Genomic DNA, 21,213 nt, shown 5'->3' with positions numbered 1-21,213 from the left:
AACACGAGGCGAGCACACAAGAAAGTTCCACTGTGGTATATTTAGATTGATATCACTATGAACGATAAATAAACAACTTTTCGTTATACGTGAACTAGAGCCTCACGGATACAGCTAAACGTGAGTTGTGTTTACTGAGGCACTGAAGCGTTGTGCGTTCAAGCTACATCTACTATTGATTTTGGCTATATTGCAAAATGTAGGTAGTAAAAGATCCTGCTTCGCAATTCCAAGAAAACACTTATAAACTCCGGACTTCGCCTGGGAAAAATTAAGGGTATGATAGTACTATAATTAAAGCTTAAAAAAACTCCTAGGTAAAAAGAATGAATTGGCGACACTTTGGACACTTGAGATCTCATTTGAAGGAAAATTAGTAAGGCAAAATTGCTCGGACTGAGAGAGAGAGGACAGAATTGAAGGTGAGCCAGGGTTTAACTAGGCGTGACCTTATATCGCGCGCATTATTGCAGGCAGATAGATAATAAGGTTGAGAAAGGAACGAAAGGAAAAAGAGGTTTACCACATCGTTTCTGAAGCTCGTGCGAATGTTCATGAGCGCGTCGTGCTCAACAGAAAGATAAGATCTCCACTTTGTACTCATAGAAAGACACTAAGGCCTACAGTGCTCCAGTAGCGCACCGCTTTAGTGGGGGGGCTTTTGTAATGTACCGCAGCTGACAAAGAAGAGACAGGGTTGTTTTGTCTATGGTTTCCTATTGAAACGCTGTTTTTTTACTCTGATTTGCTGGCCCTCGATCTCAGTGGTTCCTCGTTGTACCAGGTGCTCTTTCGTGCAAAATTCTTGAACGACCCGAGCCAGTCAGTCAGCCTGGACGACGTAGTGTTGCGGCCAGAGCCGTGCCCACATCCTGCGGAATGTGATTTCTCTGACGGCCTGTGCGGCTACGTGAACAAATTCCAAGAAGACTTCCGCTGGCTCGTCGGACCCGGACGACTTGAGAGCCGTTGGGTACGGCCAGATTGGCCACGTGTTCAAGGTATGATTTTTACGTGCCTTCTAAATACAAGCACATCAAAGTGAATGGACAAAAAGATCTCGTAACGTTTACGTATCACGCGTATTACGAACACCCAATGCTAGCTAAATTGTTTTGATCATCGTCAAGGGACTTTATTGACAACCGATACGCTGTGCCTTCTTTCGTGTGCCGCGGCGCCACATCCTCTCCCGCCTAGCTGGGCCGACGCTGTTGTGCCCCCTGCGCTACCGCCCAGCAAATGCAATAATTCAGGGGGCACTTTGACTGTCTAAAGTGGGTAGAGGCGGAAGCGTTTTCCGCACCACCTTCGCTGTCTCTGTGGCACTGGTGGCGTCACATATATTTGAGTACTAATTACTAAGTGATGGCAAATTACTAATTAATTGTTGATTACTAATTAATACCTTAATACTAATTAACTGCTAATTAAAGACGCTTAAGCTTCGCCTTTAGGAGTGGAATGCGACAGCACGTTGTAGCGCTGCCAGGGAGTCCACGGAACTCCACCACCCGTTCGGAGCGATGCCTTGCCCTTTGAACGCAACGCTTTTTGAGGAAAGGAAATGGCGCAGTAATTCTCTATCATCTCGGTGGACACCTGAACCGCACCGTAGAGGAAGGGAGGTGGGAGTGAAAGAAGATAGATAAAGAGGAGCCGTAATGAAGGAAATGAAAATTCTATTTGAGGAAAGGAAATTACGCAGTAACTGTCTCACATATCTCGGTGGACACCCGTCAAAATTCAGGGGGGCACTTTTTTGACCTAAAGTGTGGTCACTGATGTGTGGTTAAGATGTTAAGCTTCGCCCCTAAGAGTGGAACGCGAGAGCGTCTTGCAACGCTGCCAGGGAGTCCATAGAACGCCATCGCCCATTCGGTTCTACGCCTCGCTCGTCGGTAAATTGGTTTTTGAGGAAAGGAAATGTGTCTGTCTCTCATTTGTCGGTGGACACCTAAACCTCGCCGGAAGGGAATAGAGGAGGATGAGAGTGAGTGAAGCCACCGTATTCACTAGACGCGCCTTTGTTCATTCCAAACCATCGAGCTGGCATGGCGGAGTGGTTTCTGCTTCCGGCAGCCGAGCTGAACGGATCGCAGGGTCATGGGCTCCAGCGGAGCAGCGATAGCGGCCTTTGACGGCCGCGGAAACAGGATCGATGACTGCGGTGATAAGGATTACCAGATTATTTTGCCGACACTGCCAACAGGACGTGTTGTTTTCAACACCGTTTTTCTTCACGGCGACGTGCGAGCGAGGCCGTTCAGGGTCGAGGATTTCCGGGACGCCCTGGCCGAGACCGGTATGCTCCCCGACGTGGTCGCGTTGGGGGCGTACCAAATCAACCACGTGTGGGCGGTTACCCTGCGGAACACGGAGGCAGCAAAGAAGTTGCTCGCCTTCAACGAGCTGCAAGTTAAGAAACGCCGCTGCCTCATTATCGACCCGGAAGACCAGCAGGTAAAGCTGCGGCTACACTGGATGCTTCACGGTGTGGCCGACGACGACATCAGGACGGCATTCGCGGCGTTTGGCAAAGTGACCGACGTTACGCGTGAGCGGTGGCGGATACAAGGCGTCAATGACAAGAGCTCAACGACAAGAACGGTCCTACTGAAGTTGAAGCCCGGCTTGAAAGTGGATGACCTGCCACACCAGGTACGTGTCGCCGGAGAGTTGGCTCTTGTCGTAGCGCCTGGGCGTCCAATGCAGTGCTTGCGCTGCCATGGTACAGGCCACGTGCGGCGTGAATGCAAGGTTCCCCGCTGTACGAAATGCCGGCGGTACGGCCACGCGGATAATGAGTGTGTCCGCACTTACGCGGTGGCTACGGGCGGGGCGTCGAAAGACGACTCTGCGGAACTCCTGATGGATGTAGTCGAGGCTGAAGAATCAGCGAAAGGCATAGAGGAACCCGAAACGCAAGCAGGATTGACGGGCTCTTCGGGACCCTCCAGCAGCGATGCCGGACGCAAGCCTGAAGGGACAGAACCTACTAGAAAGGAGACGAAGGCGTCGAGCGGTGAAGTAAGCGTGCCAGCGTTCCAAGAAACCGAGCCAGCGTCTCTGACCGAGGAGAACCTTGACCAGAGCGGCGCCCGCACGACCGGCGTCCCTGCCCCAGCGAAGCGGCCACACGCCCAGACTGGAACCGAAGACGCCAAGGCGGAGGCCCCCAGCGTCGAAGAGCCGCCGGCAAAAACGACCCAAGGACGGCGGTCGTCCATTCGGCTACGATCAAATGTGTCGACGGAGAGGAGAGCCCTTGACAAGCCGCCCCCGCTGCCAGGCCTGGCACCAGCACCGGATGGCTCCGGTGTCAATGATGTCGTCTAGCCAAGCGCTAGACGTGAAGGGTAAGCACCATATCCCCGGCCTCTTTCTTCTGCATTAAAATGGCTCATGCGTTCCCCATGAAAGTCGGTACACTTAATGTCAGGGGACTGGCAAGTAAGAAGAAGCAGAGCCAGGTGTACCGCCTTTTAACTGAGCACGACATTGACGTCCTGGCAGTGCAGGAAACGAAAATTGACGGGGAAGAGCAGACCGGGGACATGGTGAGACGTTTCACGTCTAGGTTTTTTGCAGTTGTTGCCCACGCTGTAGGAACGTCTGCGGGTTGTGTCATCTTTGTAAAGAATTTACCGGGACTTGAGGTTCAGGCATATACGGCGTGTCCTTCGGGTCGATTTGTTTTGGTTGACCTCCTGTACGACAAAACATATTGGCGCATCATTTGTGTGTACGCCCCAAATGCGGTGGATGAGAGAACAGCGTTTTTTCAAAGCGTACAAAAGCACTTCAGTTGTGAGAAATGCCTGATCGTAATGGGCGACTTCAATTGCGTCCTGAGAGGCTGTGACAAAACCAGTGCAACGGCATTTAGGGACAGAAGCACTGAAGTACTCTCAGAAATTATAGACACGTGCAACCTCGATGATGTGGCCGAGTGTTTAGAGGGCGAGCGTTGTGTGAGACTCACCCATTTTCAACGGTCAAGCCATGCACGGCTAGATCGCATTTATGTGTCACCGAACGTTATTTCAAAATGCAGTAGCTACAATGTAGTACCGGTATCATTTTCGGATCATTGTTTAGTGCAGTGTGGGATAGGGACAAAGAAACGAGGAAATCAGTTTTCTTGGGAGATGTGGAAATTAAATAATAAGCTCATTACAGACGACATCTTTAGCAGGAAAGTCAACGAAGAAATCAGTAAATTGAAGCCGAGCGGGGAACTGAAAGTATGGCAGCAGTGGGAACTTTGCAAACAACAAATAAAAATAGCAGCAATCGAAAGGTCAAGCTGCATACGACAAGAGGAGAAGCGTGAGGAGGACAATTTAAGATCTTTACTAGCTAGACTTCTCGAAAGAGAAAGCGAAGAGCCTGGAAAATGGATGGATGACATTAGGAAAATAAAAAATAAGATTGAACTCTTTGAAGAAGAACGCTATCGTGGCGCACTGGTGCGGGCTAGGGCGCGAGATATAGCTGATGGGGAGACACCTTCAAAACGAGCGCTAGGAATGGAAAAAACGCATGCTCAACGAAACCACATTGAACAGATTGAATGGGGCGGGGCGTTATCTGGAGAAAGCGGGCATATCCAGCAGGCATTTCTTGAATATTATCAGGCGCTGTTTGCAAAGCAAGAAGTGGATGTGAGCGCATTCAAGGAAAAGTTTCTTGGCGCTTTGCCGCGATTAGATGACGAACAGAAAGAAAGGCTGGAGCTGTCGATAACTGCGTCAGAGGTCGAGCAAGCGATAGAAAATTTGAACCTGGGAAAATCTCCTGGACCTGATGGGTTAAGCGCCGCTTTTTACAAAGCATATAAACACGAAATAGTGCCAGTACTGACAGCAGTTTTTAACGAAGCCTACAAAGAAAATGAATTGCCCCCGTCTTATGGTAAATCACATACAGTGCTAATCCCTAAATCTGGTGACGCAGAAAAGTTAAAGCAGGTCACAGCATATCGTCCTATCGCCCTCACAAACGTGGATTATAAAGTTTTCATGAAGATTTTAGCCCGTAGACTACAGTCAGTAATTCAGGATATAGTCGGTCCCCACCAGACGTGTGGGATCAAGGGACGCTCTATTGTTTCCAATATTCATAAAGCGAGGTGTGTGCTGGAATGTTGTGATTACACAAATAGCTGTGTAGCCATCCTTCAGCTAGATCTTGAGAAGGCATTCGATTGTGTTTCGCACGATATCCTGTTCTGCATACTCGACCATGTGAATTTAGGGTCCATTATTTGCGAGGGAGTGGCCTTGGCGTACCGGAGCTGCACGACAAGATTAATTGTAAATAAGAGTTTGGGGGCCCCCATTAGCCTGCAGCGTTCGGTGCGCCAGGGTTGTCCCCTCAGCCCTCTTCTATTCTGCATTTACATTGAAGCGTTGTGTTTGAATATCATAGAAAGTGAAAAAATTCGAGGATTCCAGCTACAGGCAGCAGAAGTTAAGCTGCTGGCTTATGCGGATGATGTCGCGGTGTTCACAGTGAACCGGGAAGGTATAACCGAGGCCGTGGCATGCGTAAAAGAATTCACCAAGATCACCGGTAGTAAAGTGAATTGGTCAAAGTCCCTGGGGCTTTGGCACGGTGAATGGCCAACGAAGCCCGGTAATTTTGCAAACGTGTCCTGGGTGACGACCCCAGTAAAGTACTTAGGCGTCCCACTGGACGGTTATCGCGATAGCGATTCGTACTGGAAAGCACAGACGCAAGCCACGCGTGAAAAGGTGGAAAGGTGGAAAGGGCGACACCTTTCAATTTTCGCAAGGGCCACAGTGTGCAATCTGTTTTTTATGTCTAGGCTGTGGTATGTGATGCAAGTGTTGCATTGTGCAAGGATGAACGTACAGAGACTGCACCGGATCTTTGCCGTTTTTGTGTGGGCTGCGGACTGGGAACGCTGCAGCCGGACCAATTTGTTTAGGCGGGTGAAGGATGGCGGCCTCAGTCTGGGACACTTATTTCTGCGGCAGATTGTAAGCAGATTTTGTTTTGTGCGCGATGTAAGCGATCCGTTTTTGCGCACTGTGTGCCAATTAAGGCTCGGAAATGCACTGCCGGACTTTGTTGTCACAACCGAAAGTTTCTCGGGACGTATTTTTGGTTACTTTAGAGAGGTTGTCGCGAGTGTTCGATTCCTGTCGGTTCGATTTTCGTATGAATATTTATCTTCTGTTAGCAGGAAAAAGTTGTATAAAGATTTGTGCGATGTAGTTCTTCCACAACCTATGTACAGGGCCTTATACAATGGAGGCCAGGGACGCGACGTACTTAAGCGTGTGAAGGCGATGCAGGTGCCGCCAAGTGCAAAAACTTTTTTCTTTAAATTACATACCGGAACACTACCAGTAAAGGAATTCTTGGAAAGGAAGCAGTTATTTCTACCTTGGGGATCACATTGTTTAATTTGTAAACAACCAGAAACAATAGACCACGTTTTTTTGCACTGTTGGGAGGGGGTATACTTTTGGGACATCTTGCAACGGACTTTAAAAAAGGAATTTCCGCTCGACGCTCATGGTATCCGGTACTTGCCTGTAGAGAGTGAGGATGGGACACCATTCGACCTCATTATGCTAATGGGCCTCCATTGTATTTGGCGCTCCAGAATGGCAGGATATCATTGCGATCCTGATGCACGGCCAGCACGGATCTATTTTCGGGAGTGCATGCATAAGTATATTGAAGTTCAGAAACTTGCTCCTGAAGCTCCCGAGTGGCTCGAAAGAGTCGAGCCTTTGGTGACGCTTAAGGAGTTTTAATATGACGAAGCCACGCACCCCCGGGCGGATAGTGTTGTTAATTATTGCTCATTGCGCTCTGTAAGTGTATATGTGTACTGTATTTGTATTTGTGTATTTGTATCTGTGTATTTGTGTGTGTGAAGTCAGGCAATAAATAAAAAAAAAAAAAAAAAAAGCTGGCATGGCGGAGTGGATAGCGTGTTCGTCTCCCACGCCGAAGACCGGGGTTCGATTCCTGAGCTCGACCAATTTCTTAATCGCTTTTATTTATTTATATTGCCTGATTAGTAAAGCTAATTAGGCTAATTGGGTAATTAAGCAATTAACTAAGCTCAGTCCCTTACTTGGAGCATCACTATACGATCCCTTCAATTGGTTGTATGGTTACTAGCCAAAGTGCAATTGGCCCGTTTGAAATTCGCGCACTGTGACGTCACGACCGTTTCCACCAATTGAAAAGCGTGACATTTTCTGTCGACAACTGCTGCTTACAACGATGAGACATTAAAGGCTTCCGCCTTAATATCCCTGTCTCCACATGGCGCCTCTAAGGTGCAATGCATCCAACGCGGTCGCGTCTCTAAGCTGCGGTGCGGTGCTACATGCCACTTCTTGTCCCGCCTGATATTTTCGTTCTCATGCAATAGTTTTACTGTCATTTGCAGTCTCCAACACCCTAGGCCCCGCCTCCCCCTACTGCACCCTCATTTTAGTGGTGGTACACGAAATTACCTTCAACGCCTTAGAGTTAAGGGTCCCGCGTCGAAGGCGTGCTTGCGGGGGCGTCTTTGGCCGGGAGCGGGAAATCCACGAAAAATCCCCAAGAAGCAACCTACATGGCGGGTTGGCTATGTCACGCCACCTTGCTGCGTCCTCAAAGCTTTCCCTTCAGATTGTGAGCAAACTACCCACCGCAGTAAGTGGCAGTTAAAGTGATTATTGGATTCAACAGGTTGATCGGGAAAAGCAACCAAAGCCGCAGAAAACCTACCGATGGCAGCATCTCTCATCGTAGGGAAGTGGCGCATCGCTGAATCGCTGCACCACTGCGCCGTGGTATGAGGGCTGCCAGGGATCAATGAATGTAATTTAGAGAATGCCCCAATTGCGCATGTCAGGGCATTACACCATTAATGGTATCGTGTTACACCCATCGCGTGAAGCTTAACTGTCCTCTCCAGATTTTAACCTTAATGCAGTGGAAGTATACAGCAGGTTCAAGAAATCACTGAGTGAGTTCCGAAGGACGTTTTGCAGGTGATCACACCCTTAACTAAGGAAGATCACCGTTGAGACTCAACGCAAACTGATCACTTTTTCTGTCTTCAGAAATAGTGGAAGGATGAAAAGAAAAGTAGGAACAACTGCTTCGCACGATGCGCTTCCTGATCATGTTCATGCTCTTTATAATGAATGGCTTTTCGCCAAGTAGTCCTTCCATTGTGCCGCTCTGAAAATATCTCACCGCGAACTGCAGGTCGCTCTACGTTTGCCTACCTCGATTTAACCACTGGCAAAGCGAACAACGACGTCAGCGAAGCCTCCCAGCGTGTCAAGACGGTAGGGCTGTTGAGTCCTCTGTTCCACGTCACTGACGACTACACCACTCTGTCGCTCCTCTACTTCCGGAAAGGGCAAGGTAAGTCGAAATAACTTTGTAGTGCAATATTCTGATTTGACTATTTACTCGCAAAATCACCTTCGTAAGAGAGGGCATCGTTTCAAAAAGCGCTGTTTTCAATCAATTACTTTGGGCAAAAATAAATGTCCATTGTAGATATAGTTGCTGTATTATCCGCCGCTGAATCGCTGCCCTTTCTTCCCTCTCTTATGTTCGCCGATTACTTTCATTCCCCTACACGACGCACATGCAACGGTAGAATTGCCCGCAGGCAATGATAAAATTTAAAAGATGGTGAGGCAAACACCATTTATTAACGAAGACTGGAAACCATCGCTTTGATCCTGAGTTGTCTTATAATGTCATCCTATCTGATTCGACAAAAATCTTCTTGAAAGTCCACTGCAATTCTTTTCTTCATTGTACATCCCAAAGTAGGTAGGCCGCGTTAAGCAACGATTCGAAACGAACAAAATTTCAGCCACTCTGGGAGGATTGTTAAGAGCAGGTTTTAACATATACTTATGTGGGACGTGTTTGGTGACCATCCACGCTCTTTTTGCAAACACGTATTAAAAGACGAGAACACCTTACAATACTCTGTGGGTGCATGCACTAAAAAAGCGAATTAGTTGACTAACCATTTTAAGAGCACATGTATTGCCATTAGCTAGGCGGCAAGCAGTAATGGATGGCTCCGTATTAATTTCAGCCACTTGTTTTTCAATAACGCGTACTGAAAGCTGAATCCACTATTGATTTAGCATCGTACCTTCGTCAAAATGGGACCAACGTGGTGGCAATCAGTTCTACATCCTTTTGCTTAGCAGGTGAACGGCAGAGAGACGCACTCGCCTTTGGAAAACGAAATGTTTGCAAACTACCAATAACGCCTGCCCTTCATGACCAATTGTCATGTGGCTTCTGTACAAAAGGTGTTTTATTGAAGTCGATAGAGTTCATAAGCATGCGGCGTGCTCCTACATTTCGAGATGCACAAAGCATGCAATAGTCACCATCTGACTTGATATAACCAGCCATCTAGTTCCTGACCAATTTATCTTATTAGCTAGCCTATTTTGCAATGTCCTTTATCACATTTTTCAATTAAATTTCTCCTTCAGTCTTAAAAACATCATGAGGCACTCACCTTTCCGTGAAACGTTGAAAAACGGTATAACAAGAGATCAGACCTCGCGCGCACAAAATTATGCTTTGTTACTATCTGTCATTTTTCTTGCTTAAAATAACCGGCCGAAGGTACTTCATTTAGAGTTAGAAGTGATGTTTTTTATGTCCGGCATCGAAAGCTTCTTTTAGTAACTTCTGAGAAGAGATTGTTTTTTTTTTATTCGAGAAGTCTGCCATGAGGCATAAGTTGAGAAAAGGGGGAGTGGAATGTAGGTTACAGAAAGTTAAAAGAAGGAGTGTAGACCAGTTTCGGCGAGGTAGTCGCATAAGCTGCTGGTGAAGTGATTGTCCATAGTCCACTTCACATAGTCCCCTTCGCGGTTCCGCCACAGGCCGACCTCCCTGAGGAGCCGTTTTCTAATAGGGGGCGTCGCTGGGCAAGTCCACAACAGGTGCCGCACATCACAAATGTCTGGTGCAGCGCCGAAGAGATTGTTCCGCGTGCTTGGTGGTATCTGGCCATTATATGCAGAAAATACTCGAACGCGAAATACTCGGCACTGCCGTCTATCGCCCCTTCTTACGAAAACCATAGCGTAAACTTTTCACACACTGCCACTCTCAGTAGTGATTCGGTGGCTTTGGCCTTCGCTCGCGCTGAGCCCTAGGCCGCGAAATGAAAGCCCGACCGTGTGAGTGGCCTTTTAGGCAGTGAAATGGGAAGGTGCCTGTTAGCTGTGCAATGCGCCGGACGGTCGCAATCAAACCGGAGCCCTCCACTACGACATCCTTCATAACCCACACGCAGCTTTTGTACGTTAAACCCTAGTGACAGGAATACCCTATAACTCTATGTTACTGCGTAAAAAGCATCTTCTAATTTAAATTAATGCTGACGCTTCGGTCCTGATTAGGATTTTCTAGAAAGTAGGCTTTCCTTGTTTTCTGAAATAGTTAGATTACTGGAGCTCAAAAAGAGTAACTCATTGAATGCCACTCAGGATAAATTTGCAACTTCGAACCTAACTGTACTCCAGGAAAAAAGAAGCCTGCATGCTTTCGTGCGTGTAGTGATCATGGGGAACTTTTTATTGAACATATCAGCCAAAACTGCAGAGCAAAATTTGCAGTTTTATTTCAGTAAATCAACCTGTGGTAGTACTACGAACCGAAATGCCTGCATTTATTGCGATGACGTCTATTGTGCGTGCAATCTCATATTTTTTTTCTCCTCCACAGATATAACGTCAGCAAACCTCTCCGTGTCCTGCTTCGGGGATAGTGACAAAGGCGATGTTCAACTTGACCGTGATCTGGGAGAAGTCGCCGGGTGGACAACCGTGAACATGACACTCAAGCGCGGCACCAACTGTCAGCTTGCAGTGTGGGTGGCTCGAGGTGACGGAGAAAAAGGGTTGATGGCCATCGCAGCAGTTCAAGTGACGACATCAAATGAAGGTACTGCACTCTGCTGCGGAGCTCTGAAGCTGGAGACGGCGCGATGCGGCTAATGTCTGCTCGGGAACAATCCGTGTCAATATCCATAAATTCGAGCATCGTGCAATGATCTTGGATTCCGGAGGTAGCTAAAATAACAGACATCACGTAATAACAGGCATCACGTAGCAGTATCTACAAATGCTGCAAGTATTTGCAGATACTTCCTGGCACTCACAAGGCATGTATGACAAGAGCCGAGGCAAACGTGGTGAGGTTGTCCTCGACACGCTCGGCCCTTCTTTACATCCTCTTTACACCTTCTGTACCTTTTCTTTTCCCTTTAGCTTTCATAGCACTGAAGTCAAAACTAAACACTCAGTTTTAGCTAATATCTGGTACGAACTTCTTCATTTTTCTCAAGACACAGAAATCTATTTTTGCGCGCACAATTTATTGCGTCGGCCGTATAGCGCATTGCAAGGCTATAGTTCACGCTTGAAAAAGAATTGTTTCTTTGCTATTCGACACCGTTTGTGTCAGCGGTGTTTTAGGTTTTTTTCCTTGTTGTCGTCATGTTCTTTGGAGGTGTTCCCAGCATTATATTTATTCGTTTTGTGCTTCCCAAAATAAATGCAATGCTTGGTCGCTCTTTGCTCTACTAAAGTAGATTAAATGTTTTGTCTCACACTTTAAACACAAATTAACCTATAAGGGAGTAAAAACACAGGATGTTGTTCTCTAGAGCGCTCTCTTTTAAACTCAAGCCTTATGGTATATATATATATTTCTAAAGGCACGGGGTACTTAAGGTTGTCACTGGAAACAGACTCCCTCTTCAAAGCATGCGAATCTCAAGCAGTTACGAAAACTCTAACTGAGGTTTCGACCTCGTCAGCGTTATGACCTCAAGTGCACGGCTGCAAAGATTAAAATCCCTCTTTCATTGCTAACTACTTCAAGTTACTTTAAGATGAAAATGTACCGTCGTTGCGATGAGTAAGCATTCCATAGATTGAGTGGCAGAAATCTACCCCGGGAATTTCGCAGCATACTCTACCCCTAAAAGAGAGTGCACTGGAGGACAAAAAACGAAAGTGGTGTTCTACAGTCTAGAGGGAACAGCAGTTCACAAATGGTAGCGAGGGGCTGGAAGTAGCAAGGGAGTATGTGTACATAGGGCAGGTAGTGACCGCTGATCGGGATCGTGAGAGAGAAATAACTTGAAGGATAAGAACAGGGTAGAGAGCACATGGCAGGTTATCTCAGATCATGAATGGCAGTTTACCAATATCCCTCAAGAGAAAAGTTTACAACGTTTGTATCTTACCGGTACTCACCTATGGGGCAGAAACGGGGAGGCTAACAAAGGGGGTTCAGCTTAAGTTAAGGAAAACGCAGCGAGCTATAGAACGAAAAGTAATAGGTGTAACATTAGAAGATCGGAAGCGAGGGGAGGGGGTGAAGGAACAAACGCGGTTTAATGACATCCTAGTCAAGATCAAGATAAAGAAGTGGGTTCAGGCAGGACATGTAATCTGAGGCAAGATAATCGGTGGTCCCTAAGGGTAACTGGGTGGATTCCAAGAAAGGCAAGCGTAGCAGGGTGCGGCAGAAAGTTTGATGACGTTGCACGTTACATTCGCGGTAATAAACGACGCACTATGGACATGGATGGCCTTGGTGAGCACTCTCATTGCTTTGTTACATGGAAAACATAAATACCCTCGAACGCAGAACATTGAACCGCCGTCGGCGTAGCTCAGTTGCTAGAGCATCTAATGCAAAGTTCGGAGATCTTTAGTTGATATCTCACAGGCGGAATCGTTGCTTTTTTATCTGATTGATGAACACCACAAATGAAAAGAACAGAAACATTCCCATATGCACCTTGGTTTCGGCTGCTGTTGGCTTCCTTCATATACTTTTCAGTACGTTACGTTGAATCTCATTGCGCCGTTTCAATGTTAGCTTAGCGGGTGTAGACAAGATTTTATTTTGGAAACTGATTTCCAGGTTCCGCCACGAAATTTGTTAGCGTGGTTACGGTCCTCCGCGTTGTTTAGATAAGGGCGCAGCTTGAGTTGCGTGACTCGTAGTAAGTTCGTAGGGCATGTGTACAAAATATACTTCCGTTATATATTCATTATTCGGCTATAACTATGCTATAACAAGAAGAATAGAATGAAAAGGCAGGAAACTGAAACTCATGGTCTCATGCAAGCCGCGCTCCGCCCTTTGTGTGACCATTCTTCTGTGGCAAGCTCAGAGGGAGCCACGAGTATAATCTACGGTCGTCTGCTTAGACATTTTGTAGACCTACGGTTGAAAGAACATTTGTAGTTGTTCTTATTCCTACGCCGTGCACTCACATCTTTAACTCTCTCTTCACAGCACAGTGCTTCCATTTTTGCGCTTACAGTCGAATTGTACGATTGAAATGTTGACTAATGGTTCTGGCACTCCGAATATGCGGAGAGCGTGCCTGGGGCTAACATATTTATTTCTTCCCGGAAAAGTTAACATTTTTAGGCATCTACAGCGGCTTACATCGCTGTGTGAAAACAAAAATATTGATTTTTTCACCAGAGGAAACCAGTAAAATCAAGAGGTTGAGGCGAGGAAGGTGATAGCTTACTAGCTAGCATCGAGTGTTAACACCTGTAAGGCAGTGAAAAATTTTGGCAATTCGAGGACCAACTTAATTTTTGTGATGAGATGGGAGCTATACATTCTTTTTTTCATTTTTCAGATCTGAAACCCCCACCATCAACGGATTCTCCCAGTGAGTATTTGACGTTTTCAAGATGTCTGTGGTTAGAAGGTTTACCTTCTATTCTTAAGAGCCTTCTCTGCCTGGACGCCTGTGTTGAGTAACTTTTTCGATTGAGATGTGCGCACTTGCATCCTTTACTCTTAATGGTTAGTCTACTTTTTATTTCAAGATATGCCTTTGTCCTCTAAATTACAAAAAACAAAAACAAAAACGTGATTGCTTCCATTCCGACAGCTACGATTATGGTCCGCTTGCAAAGAATTATGCCAATCCACGTATTAAACCGTGTTGTTACATACGCTGAAAATTTATCTCTTATTTTCTTGAATTTCAGCTAGGTGCACATTCGAACAAGGAACAATGTGCGGATGGCGTGCAGCAAGCACGTCACTAAACTGGGCCCTAAACGACCCTTCCAAGAAAGTCCCAGACTTCCCACGTTTTGACCACACAGTGAAGGCGTACAGAGGTGAGCTATTAACAGTGAAGCGCGCCACGAAATACAGTGATAGCGCTCCTTTGAAATGTTCTTCGTGCTGAGGGGCTGAAGTCATTATTTGTTGGTAGTGCCAGATGCCTGCGTGTATGGGAACAGTTTTCGCGCCCAGGCGACATAAAGAAAGAAACAACCATGAATAAATAGAAACTGCAGCACCTATCTCATCCGGCAAAAATATAAAGAAATTCGGTAAGAAAGGCGAAAAAACTTTGTGATATCTTTAAAACATTATGTCTTAAAAAATTATTGCTCTCTTCCTTTCATTTAAATTGAAGCGCTCACAAACACTGCGAAGAATCACCCATACTTTGGTCTTTTTATTATGGTCTTCGGAGATAAGTAGCCCATATTTAATGTTTCCGATAGCTGAAGTTTTGTTACCCTATTTCACGTGCAGAAGTCATCCCTCATGCATTTATTTCCTTAATTAGCAGCGATATATGGCGCTGAGTTAGATTTCTCCGGGCGGCATCAGAGATCTTCCGATTTTACATCCTGAATGATCCGGGATCTTCTCAATCAACCTCCTGCTATTTTATGAACCGGTGACCGGGAAGTTTTACTGAGGTATTTCAGTCAAGAGAGCGTTCCCTAGAGATTTAGAACTTTGCGATTCCCGCGCCGCCGCGGTGGCTCAGTGGTTACGGCGCTCGGCTGCCGGCCCGAATGACGCGGGTTCCATCCCGGCCGCGGCGGGTGAATTTCGATGGAGGCGAAATTCTAGAGGCCCGTGTACTGTGCGACGTCAGTGCACGTTAAAGAACCCCAGGCGGTCGAAATTTCCGGAGCCCTTCGCTACGGCGTCCCTCATAGCCTGATTCGCTTTGGGGCGTTAAACCGCAATAAACCAATAAACCAAATCAAAACTTGTCGGCGCACCCTTAAAAAATGAAAGAACAGGCTTGAAGTCAAAATCTGAACGGCCGGACACAGTCGATCCCGGACAGCCGGAGAGTCGATCCCGAGTTTTTGAATGTGCTACCGACCCGTCTCACCCTATTAACGGCTAGTTCAATATATTGGGTTAAACAACACATAACCTGCTAAGGCTCTCATGCGCTCAACACATGTCATGAATAATTTGTCTGTATATGTTAAAAAGAAAACCACAGTGTTGACTCATGCATACACTGGTGGACCTTCACTAGGAGCGAGAGGAAGGGAACAACTAAGTAAAATTCTGCCTTGAATCGCGGAGCCTCGTTCGCGATTTTGTCTTTCTTTGTATTTGTCAGCAAAGAGTAAGAACAACGCGATGTTTAACAACTGCCTGTCAGTCTTTTCAATTGCTGATCTCCTTGTGGAACAATGTGTTGCTAATATAGCGATAGATCCCTTGTCTTCATGTTTTACGTGAGATTTCTTCCTGTCCGCGTATGCTCAATAATGTTAACGTCCGCATTTTCCTCGCTCGTTTAGGGCGCTTTCTTTTCGCTTCGAACAAGTACAACCATTTGGATACAGCAACCCTTGAAAGTCCCGAATTGGAGGTGAATGCAACCAACGGCGCCTGCCTCAGCCTCTGGCTGTTCACGGTCCACGCAATGCATAACGAGTAAGTAACAAGGGAAAATTTGGTTAGTTTACTTTGAAAAAGAAGTGACTTCCGTTTGCCACGCCCATTGGGACTCCTCGGAAGCTGTTTTCAGTGGGGAATTAACTTTACTCGGATCACCCCGCGAGGCTGGCGGATAGTCAGTGCATACTCTGACTAAAAACCTCTTGGTAAAAATCCGCAGCATATTAAACAAAACCTTCGCAAATCATGTATATTAGTTAAGTTCTGCAGAATTGAAAACAACTGTGGGCCTAAAAATTGTTTTCGCTTTCTTTAAGAAAAAGCAGCACTACCTTTCTACGCTGGCAACGAAAGACAATCTGCCGGTGGCAGAGAAGGACGGGTGTATGTGAATCAATCTTTTGCGGCTGGAAATGCGCTGGAAAGGTTCCACTTTCGACTAAAACCTCTGCTACCTTTGTTTCTGTTGCTTTGAGTTAAAGCCGAAGTTACTGCTGTCAAGTCGAAAGGCGAGTCCAACAACCAAATGAAGGAAATCAGCCAATCACACGCTAACGACCGATTACCGCTTCAAGCTTACGTGGTAGCGAATAGATTGTCAGCCTCGAAGCCCCTAAATAATAATGCTAATAATGCATCTTTCTAGGCAGCACGGCTTTCTAGCAGCAGTATAAAAGTTTCTCAGGCACATCGACGCGCTTGTTTTATGTCGAGCCTGCAGTAGAAAAGTACAGACGACACTGAGACTATGGCATCTGCTGTAACTGAGCACGTGACTTCGTTATTCCTTGTGCTGTGGAACATAACATAACTTACGGCAAACTGTGAAGCACCCAATTCAAAAATTTCAACACGATTAGTTCAATGCTTTTTGAAGAAGCTATATCGTGCGTTTTTCTATAAGGCAGACATCGGTTTATGGCCTGGGCCGCTCTTGCCGTCGCCTTTTTATAAATCATTATGGGCTTGCAATGAATTACATTGTTCCTCTTCAAACAATTTCTCACGGTCAAGCATAGCTAGAACCTTTTACGGCAGATTGTAAAATTGGAGCGTTACTCGTGACTGCTCCACGTGCATACGCTCAAACACCTAAGCATAATTAAAATGCGTGTTCTGGTCGACACTGCGCTGACGCGAATAACGAACTTTCTCCCCTTGATTAATTTCATCCCGCCCGTGTTATTCAGCCAGCTTAATATGCACTTCAATAATATAGCAATGCATCATTCTGCATTCGCTGTTGCACCATTGGAAGTTAAGTATATTTGGGAGAAGAGAAAGAAAGGGCAAGGAATTTTTTTCTGCACAAAGTCTGCTTTTCTAATTTCCAAATCGGGGAAAGGAATCAAGCAAGTAAAATAGGCGAGGTGGAAAAAGCTAGACCAAATAATATGCCAACAAGCTTCACCTCTTTTATGTAGGCTAATGTATTGATAGGTGCTTCTGCGGCTCTCAGGGTTGAAGAAAGCCAAGCCAAATGCCCAAAAATTGGGACCCGAACCTTCTGTATTTATGGTAATTTCACCATTAAAATAGGCTCATTATAATGCGTCTAGCGACGACTCGTAAATCACATAATGTTAATTTCGTTTTTATGTTTCGGCCTCCAAAATATATAAATTGCAGCCTAACATCTTCTCTCGTCTTAATGATGCGATTAAAATCCTGCCTTGTGAAGATTTCAGGCCAGCATTCCAAACTTCGCATATTATGAAGGAATTGCGAAACTTAAATGAGTCCGAATAACGCCCCTTCAAACTCAAGCTTAGTTTTGATTTTGTGGCAGGAGCAAGGCGCATTGTTTGGAGAAGGCACAGAAGGAGGCGTGACATAACTAAAGAAATAACAAGTACTGTGAGCGGAATCGTTATTTTAAGCATCTTAGTTGGTGACTAACTCACAAAAACTCGGCCGCAGCTTCGCCGTGTTCGTCGGAAGAGAGAACGTGTTCCACACCACCGCTCGCGCCAGCCACCGCTGGGAGCATGTGCTGGTCGACATCAAGAAGCGTGAAGGGAAATTAAAGGTGAGTTTCTGCAGAAACTCGGCATCAGTGCGTAGGAAAGAAATGTGGCTCTTGTAGCCAGTGAAATCTGCATATGGAACGCTTGCATGTGCGAAACACGCGTAGCTCTTCCGTCGATCTGGTTCCCGCGAATGTTCTTTGTCAACTCGCGGGCAGCCTTACATTCGGTGCACACCTGGACCGTACCGTGAAGGAAGTAGTTAAGGAGAGGGAAATACTTGGCGAGATTACAATCTCTGTGCTTCGCGACTACCATAGTATAAGCAAAGCATAGGAACTTATTTTTTTTACTATCACCTGGTTAGTTAGTCTCTATCAACATATTATTGCTGGCTGTTTCCTTTGATTACGTTGATTTATAACCACATACCAAGGCCCTTCGCCAGCCTTGTCGGATCGTAACTCCGCTATCCATAATCTTGCGTCCTGGACGACAAAGACGATCGTAGCAGGGACAGCGGTGACAGATCATACCGAACATGAGCAGGGTATTGTATACTGCCTTGGAGTTAGCAAAAAAATGCTGTCGAAGTCTGTAGCGCTGGTGCCACCCTTACTATGTTGCGAATCGCAGTACGTGAGCGTCGCACGTAATATTGCGGAATCTGCGAATCAGACTGTACTTCCTGTATAGTCACTTTATAGACAAGTAAAATCTACCACAAAATTCCTACTGCAATCATATCTACTGCCCTATTTTTTGTCTCCTTCTTTAGAGTCTAGGACTTCCGCAATCAGCGTCCTCTTGTTCGTTTTTGCGACCAATTATTCGCTATATTTCACATTACAGAAAGTCGAAAAGGTTAAGTCTCCGGAAGCTTTTGTTCGATTTTTTGTGATTTATTTTCTGAGCCCACAATTTCTCTACAAAAGAGGCGGAGTGTGCCATAATACTCATACGGTGAGCTAATATGGCATTAATGCTTGCATGCGATGCAGTGAAGTGCACCTCAATTTCAAAAGCCCTGAAAAAAAAAAGGCAGGCGCTTAGGAGGCGACCGAAACACTGACAAGCATTCATGTCGAGTGTTGTTTCTCTTTTTATGCTCGTACTGATATGTCCTATCTGAATCTATCCAAACCTAGGGCAATACAAGGAAAAGCGACATCCTTCAAAATGACTTCCATATATGTGCAGCCGCTTCTGATGAGCACCACTCAGTGTTCTTACATATTCTCGCACGTGCATATTATAGATCTTGATTGAAGCCAACTTTGGACGTGGCCTGGTGGCGCTTGATGACATCCAACTGGATGCTGGATCTTGCCCAATGAGAGGTGAGAAAATCATAGTTCTTAATTTATCGCGAGTCTTGTTGCTCTTTTAATGTTAAAGTCAGTATGAGACTAGTACAAATATTTTTTTCATATCCTGGGGAAGCTTTGTGCCAGTATAAACACTGTTACACGATGCACTTTCAGATAGAAAGCTACAGACTGGTTTATTGGTTTATTGGGATTTAACGTCCCAAAGCGACTCAGGCTATGAGGGACGCCGTAGTGAAGGGCTCTGGAAATTTCGGCCACCGAGGGTTCTTTAACGTGCGCTCACATCGCACAGAACACGGGCGTCTAGAATTTCGCCTCCATCGAAATTTGACTGCCGCGGCCGGGATCGAATCCGCATCTTTCGGGTGAGCAGCCGAGCGGCATAACCACTGAGCCACCGCGGCGGCTATAAAGCTACTGAATAAACTCTATTAGAGTGAGTTTTGGAATAGTACTTTTTCAAAACAGGATTGAATAAGAATAGTGTAGCTTGGCCAGCCATGGCGATAAGAACAGTGTCGGTGAAACCAAAATCGAACTTTTATCGAAAACTTTCGAATATTCAGAGATATAGCCATTATTTGTGCAAAACGGATAATCGTGTGAAACAGCACAGCGTTCAAGAAGGCTGTTTGAAGGTATAGCTATTGCTCTCAAAAGGCGCAAAAGATGTCTACTTGAGGACATGAAATACAGTCAGTATCTGCAAGCTTGTAAACTCTGCGACGATCATGTCATGCGTAGTGGAAGTTACTGGAAAACTGCCATTTGCTGTTGATGACTGCGACTAAATTAGCGCTGCAACTTACAAGATGAGAGAGGGGACAGCGAAGAACCATCGAGTGATCTCCTAGAGGGGGAATAAAATCCCTGTTTGCAAAACCTCCCTGATCGCTGTCACTTGGCTAAATTTGGTGTGCCTTGCAAAAATTATAGACTTGCAACAGGAATTGATCGCATCGCGGAGGGCTGTCCTTCATCCTGCTTAAACAAAGCGCGGGAGCATCCTGCGTGGTATCAGTATGTGCTCTCTTTCTGAAGCAATCGTTGAAGAAAGACATGGCGTGCCTTGGTCGAGCCTCGTGTAAATTTTTCGGAAACTATAGGAGAATTTTATTCCGAATTCGAATCGTTTCGAATAATTTTGAATAATGTGAAAAGTAAGCGGCAGCAGCTTTTAAGCACAGCTTTTGGGCGCTTTAATTGACATGCTGGCGGCGTCACTAAAAAAAAAAGCACTGAAGACAGGAGGGCTGGCTCCCGATTAGGTCTTAAATTTCCTTGGTACAGAATGAAGTAAACAACGGGCAAACACAGCGAAGAAAAACACTCAAACATAAGAAAACGCGTGAAAGTCGCCATGCTTGTCCTCTCTTCGATCGTCAGTGATGGTGCAGCATATCTCGGTTTCTTCTAAAATGCGTGTGCTGCACATAGTTATAACTGCGCGAGTAGATATTGTGCGCCTGTCAAACATCAAAGTACATCTACGTGCGGCAGTGCACAGCCAACTCAGTGCTGCCGGTAGGGCTTGCTACATACGCATGCTCTCGGAGGCGGTCGTTCACAAATCGACCTGTTTGGCCGATGTACACACGAGAACAAGAGAGTGCTCTTCGTTCACCGCTCCCATCAGGTTCTTTCCTGAATTTCAGCCGGTACTGCTTGCCACGTGCCTGTCTTATTTCATGCCTCAGTAACAGCCCTGTGCAGTTAGAAGAACAAACCCACGTGTGCGCCAGCCCTTTTTCGAACTCTTTTCTAGTGACGCAAGATCCCGGGCACATACGATAGCAACGTGAACGCAAAGTAAAAAAGAAAAAAAAACCTACCTAGTTACTGGCATGTCACTTAAGCGACGTGCACTGATCCGAACTGTCCATTTGTTATATATAGACATAGTCCTTCAATGCTTTTTCTGGTCACGAAACTCCGGCCAAAGTTTCATATAGGGACAGCGCGCGCCGCTAGAGGCGCGGCTGTCGGCGAGGGGGCACGAGTCGCTGCGCGAGCCCTGTGTTTTCCGGCCAACCGGCTCATGTTCGCTTGGTAGTTATGCTTTCTGGGGATCGGTATTTGGGCTTACGATGGCCACTACTTTACCGGTTATCACCTGAAAACTTGGCTGCAACGTCGAGACACTAAAAACCCTCTAC

The 21,213-nt window shown here is 46.1% G+C and overlaps 2 protein-coding genes across 4 annotated transcripts in view; both read left to right on the top strand.

Annotated features, from left to right (window-relative positions):
* LOC149370516 (MAM and LDL-receptor class A domain-containing protein 1-like) overlaps nucleotides 1–21,213 on the top strand; it is a 197,706-nt gene that overhangs the window by 81,334 nt on the left and 95,159 nt on the right. For all 3 annotated transcript variants that reach the window (XR_016285828.1, XM_089562058.1, XM_089562069.1), the window contains 8 exons: nucleotides 785–1,001; nucleotides 8,254–8,415; nucleotides 10,768–10,986; nucleotides 13,718–13,750; nucleotides 14,076–14,210; nucleotides 15,660–15,795; nucleotides 17,680–17,788; nucleotides 18,985–19,066. Coding sequence is in view for 2 of the 3 variants with exons in the window: in XM_089562058.1 (XP_089418184.1) it covers nucleotides 785–1,001; nucleotides 8,254–8,415; nucleotides 10,768–10,986; nucleotides 13,718–13,750; nucleotides 14,076–14,210; nucleotides 15,660–15,795; nucleotides 17,680–17,788; nucleotides 18,985–19,066 (1,093 nt within the window). In the remaining variant the exon portion in view is untranslated. The remainder of the gene's footprint in view (nucleotides 1–784; nucleotides 1,002–8,253; nucleotides 8,416–10,767; nucleotides 10,987–13,717; nucleotides 13,751–14,075; nucleotides 14,211–15,659; nucleotides 15,796–17,679; nucleotides 17,789–18,984; nucleotides 19,067–21,213) is intronic.
* On the top strand, nucleotides 2,074–6,245 carry LOC149370517 (uncharacterized). The gene is made up of 2 exons (XM_089562080.1): nucleotides 2,074–3,359; nucleotides 3,443–6,245. Exon 1 carries the CDS (start codon nucleotides 2,107–2,109, stop codon nucleotides 3,337–3,339), a length of 1,233 nt encoding a protein of 410 aa, XP_089418206.1. The 5' UTR covers nucleotides 2,074–2,106; the 3' UTR covers nucleotides 3,340–3,359; nucleotides 3,443–6,245.

Source organism: Amblyomma mixtum, chromosome 1 (assembly GCF_055824585.1).
Source record: "Amblyomma mixtum isolate Tamu chromosome 1, ASM5582458v1, whole genome shotgun sequence".
Classification (NCBI taxonomy): Eukaryota; Metazoa; Arthropoda; class Arachnida; order Ixodida; family Ixodidae; genus Amblyomma; species Amblyomma mixtum.
The sequence above is the reverse complement of the archived record's forward strand: the minus strand, read 5'-3'. Positions and strand labels throughout refer to the sequence as shown.

Coding starts and splice junctions, on each gene's coding strand:
- LOC149370517 (XM_089562080.1), top strand. CDS start 2,107: ATGGGCTCCAGCGGAGCAGCGATAGCGGCCTTTGACGGCCGCGGAAAC.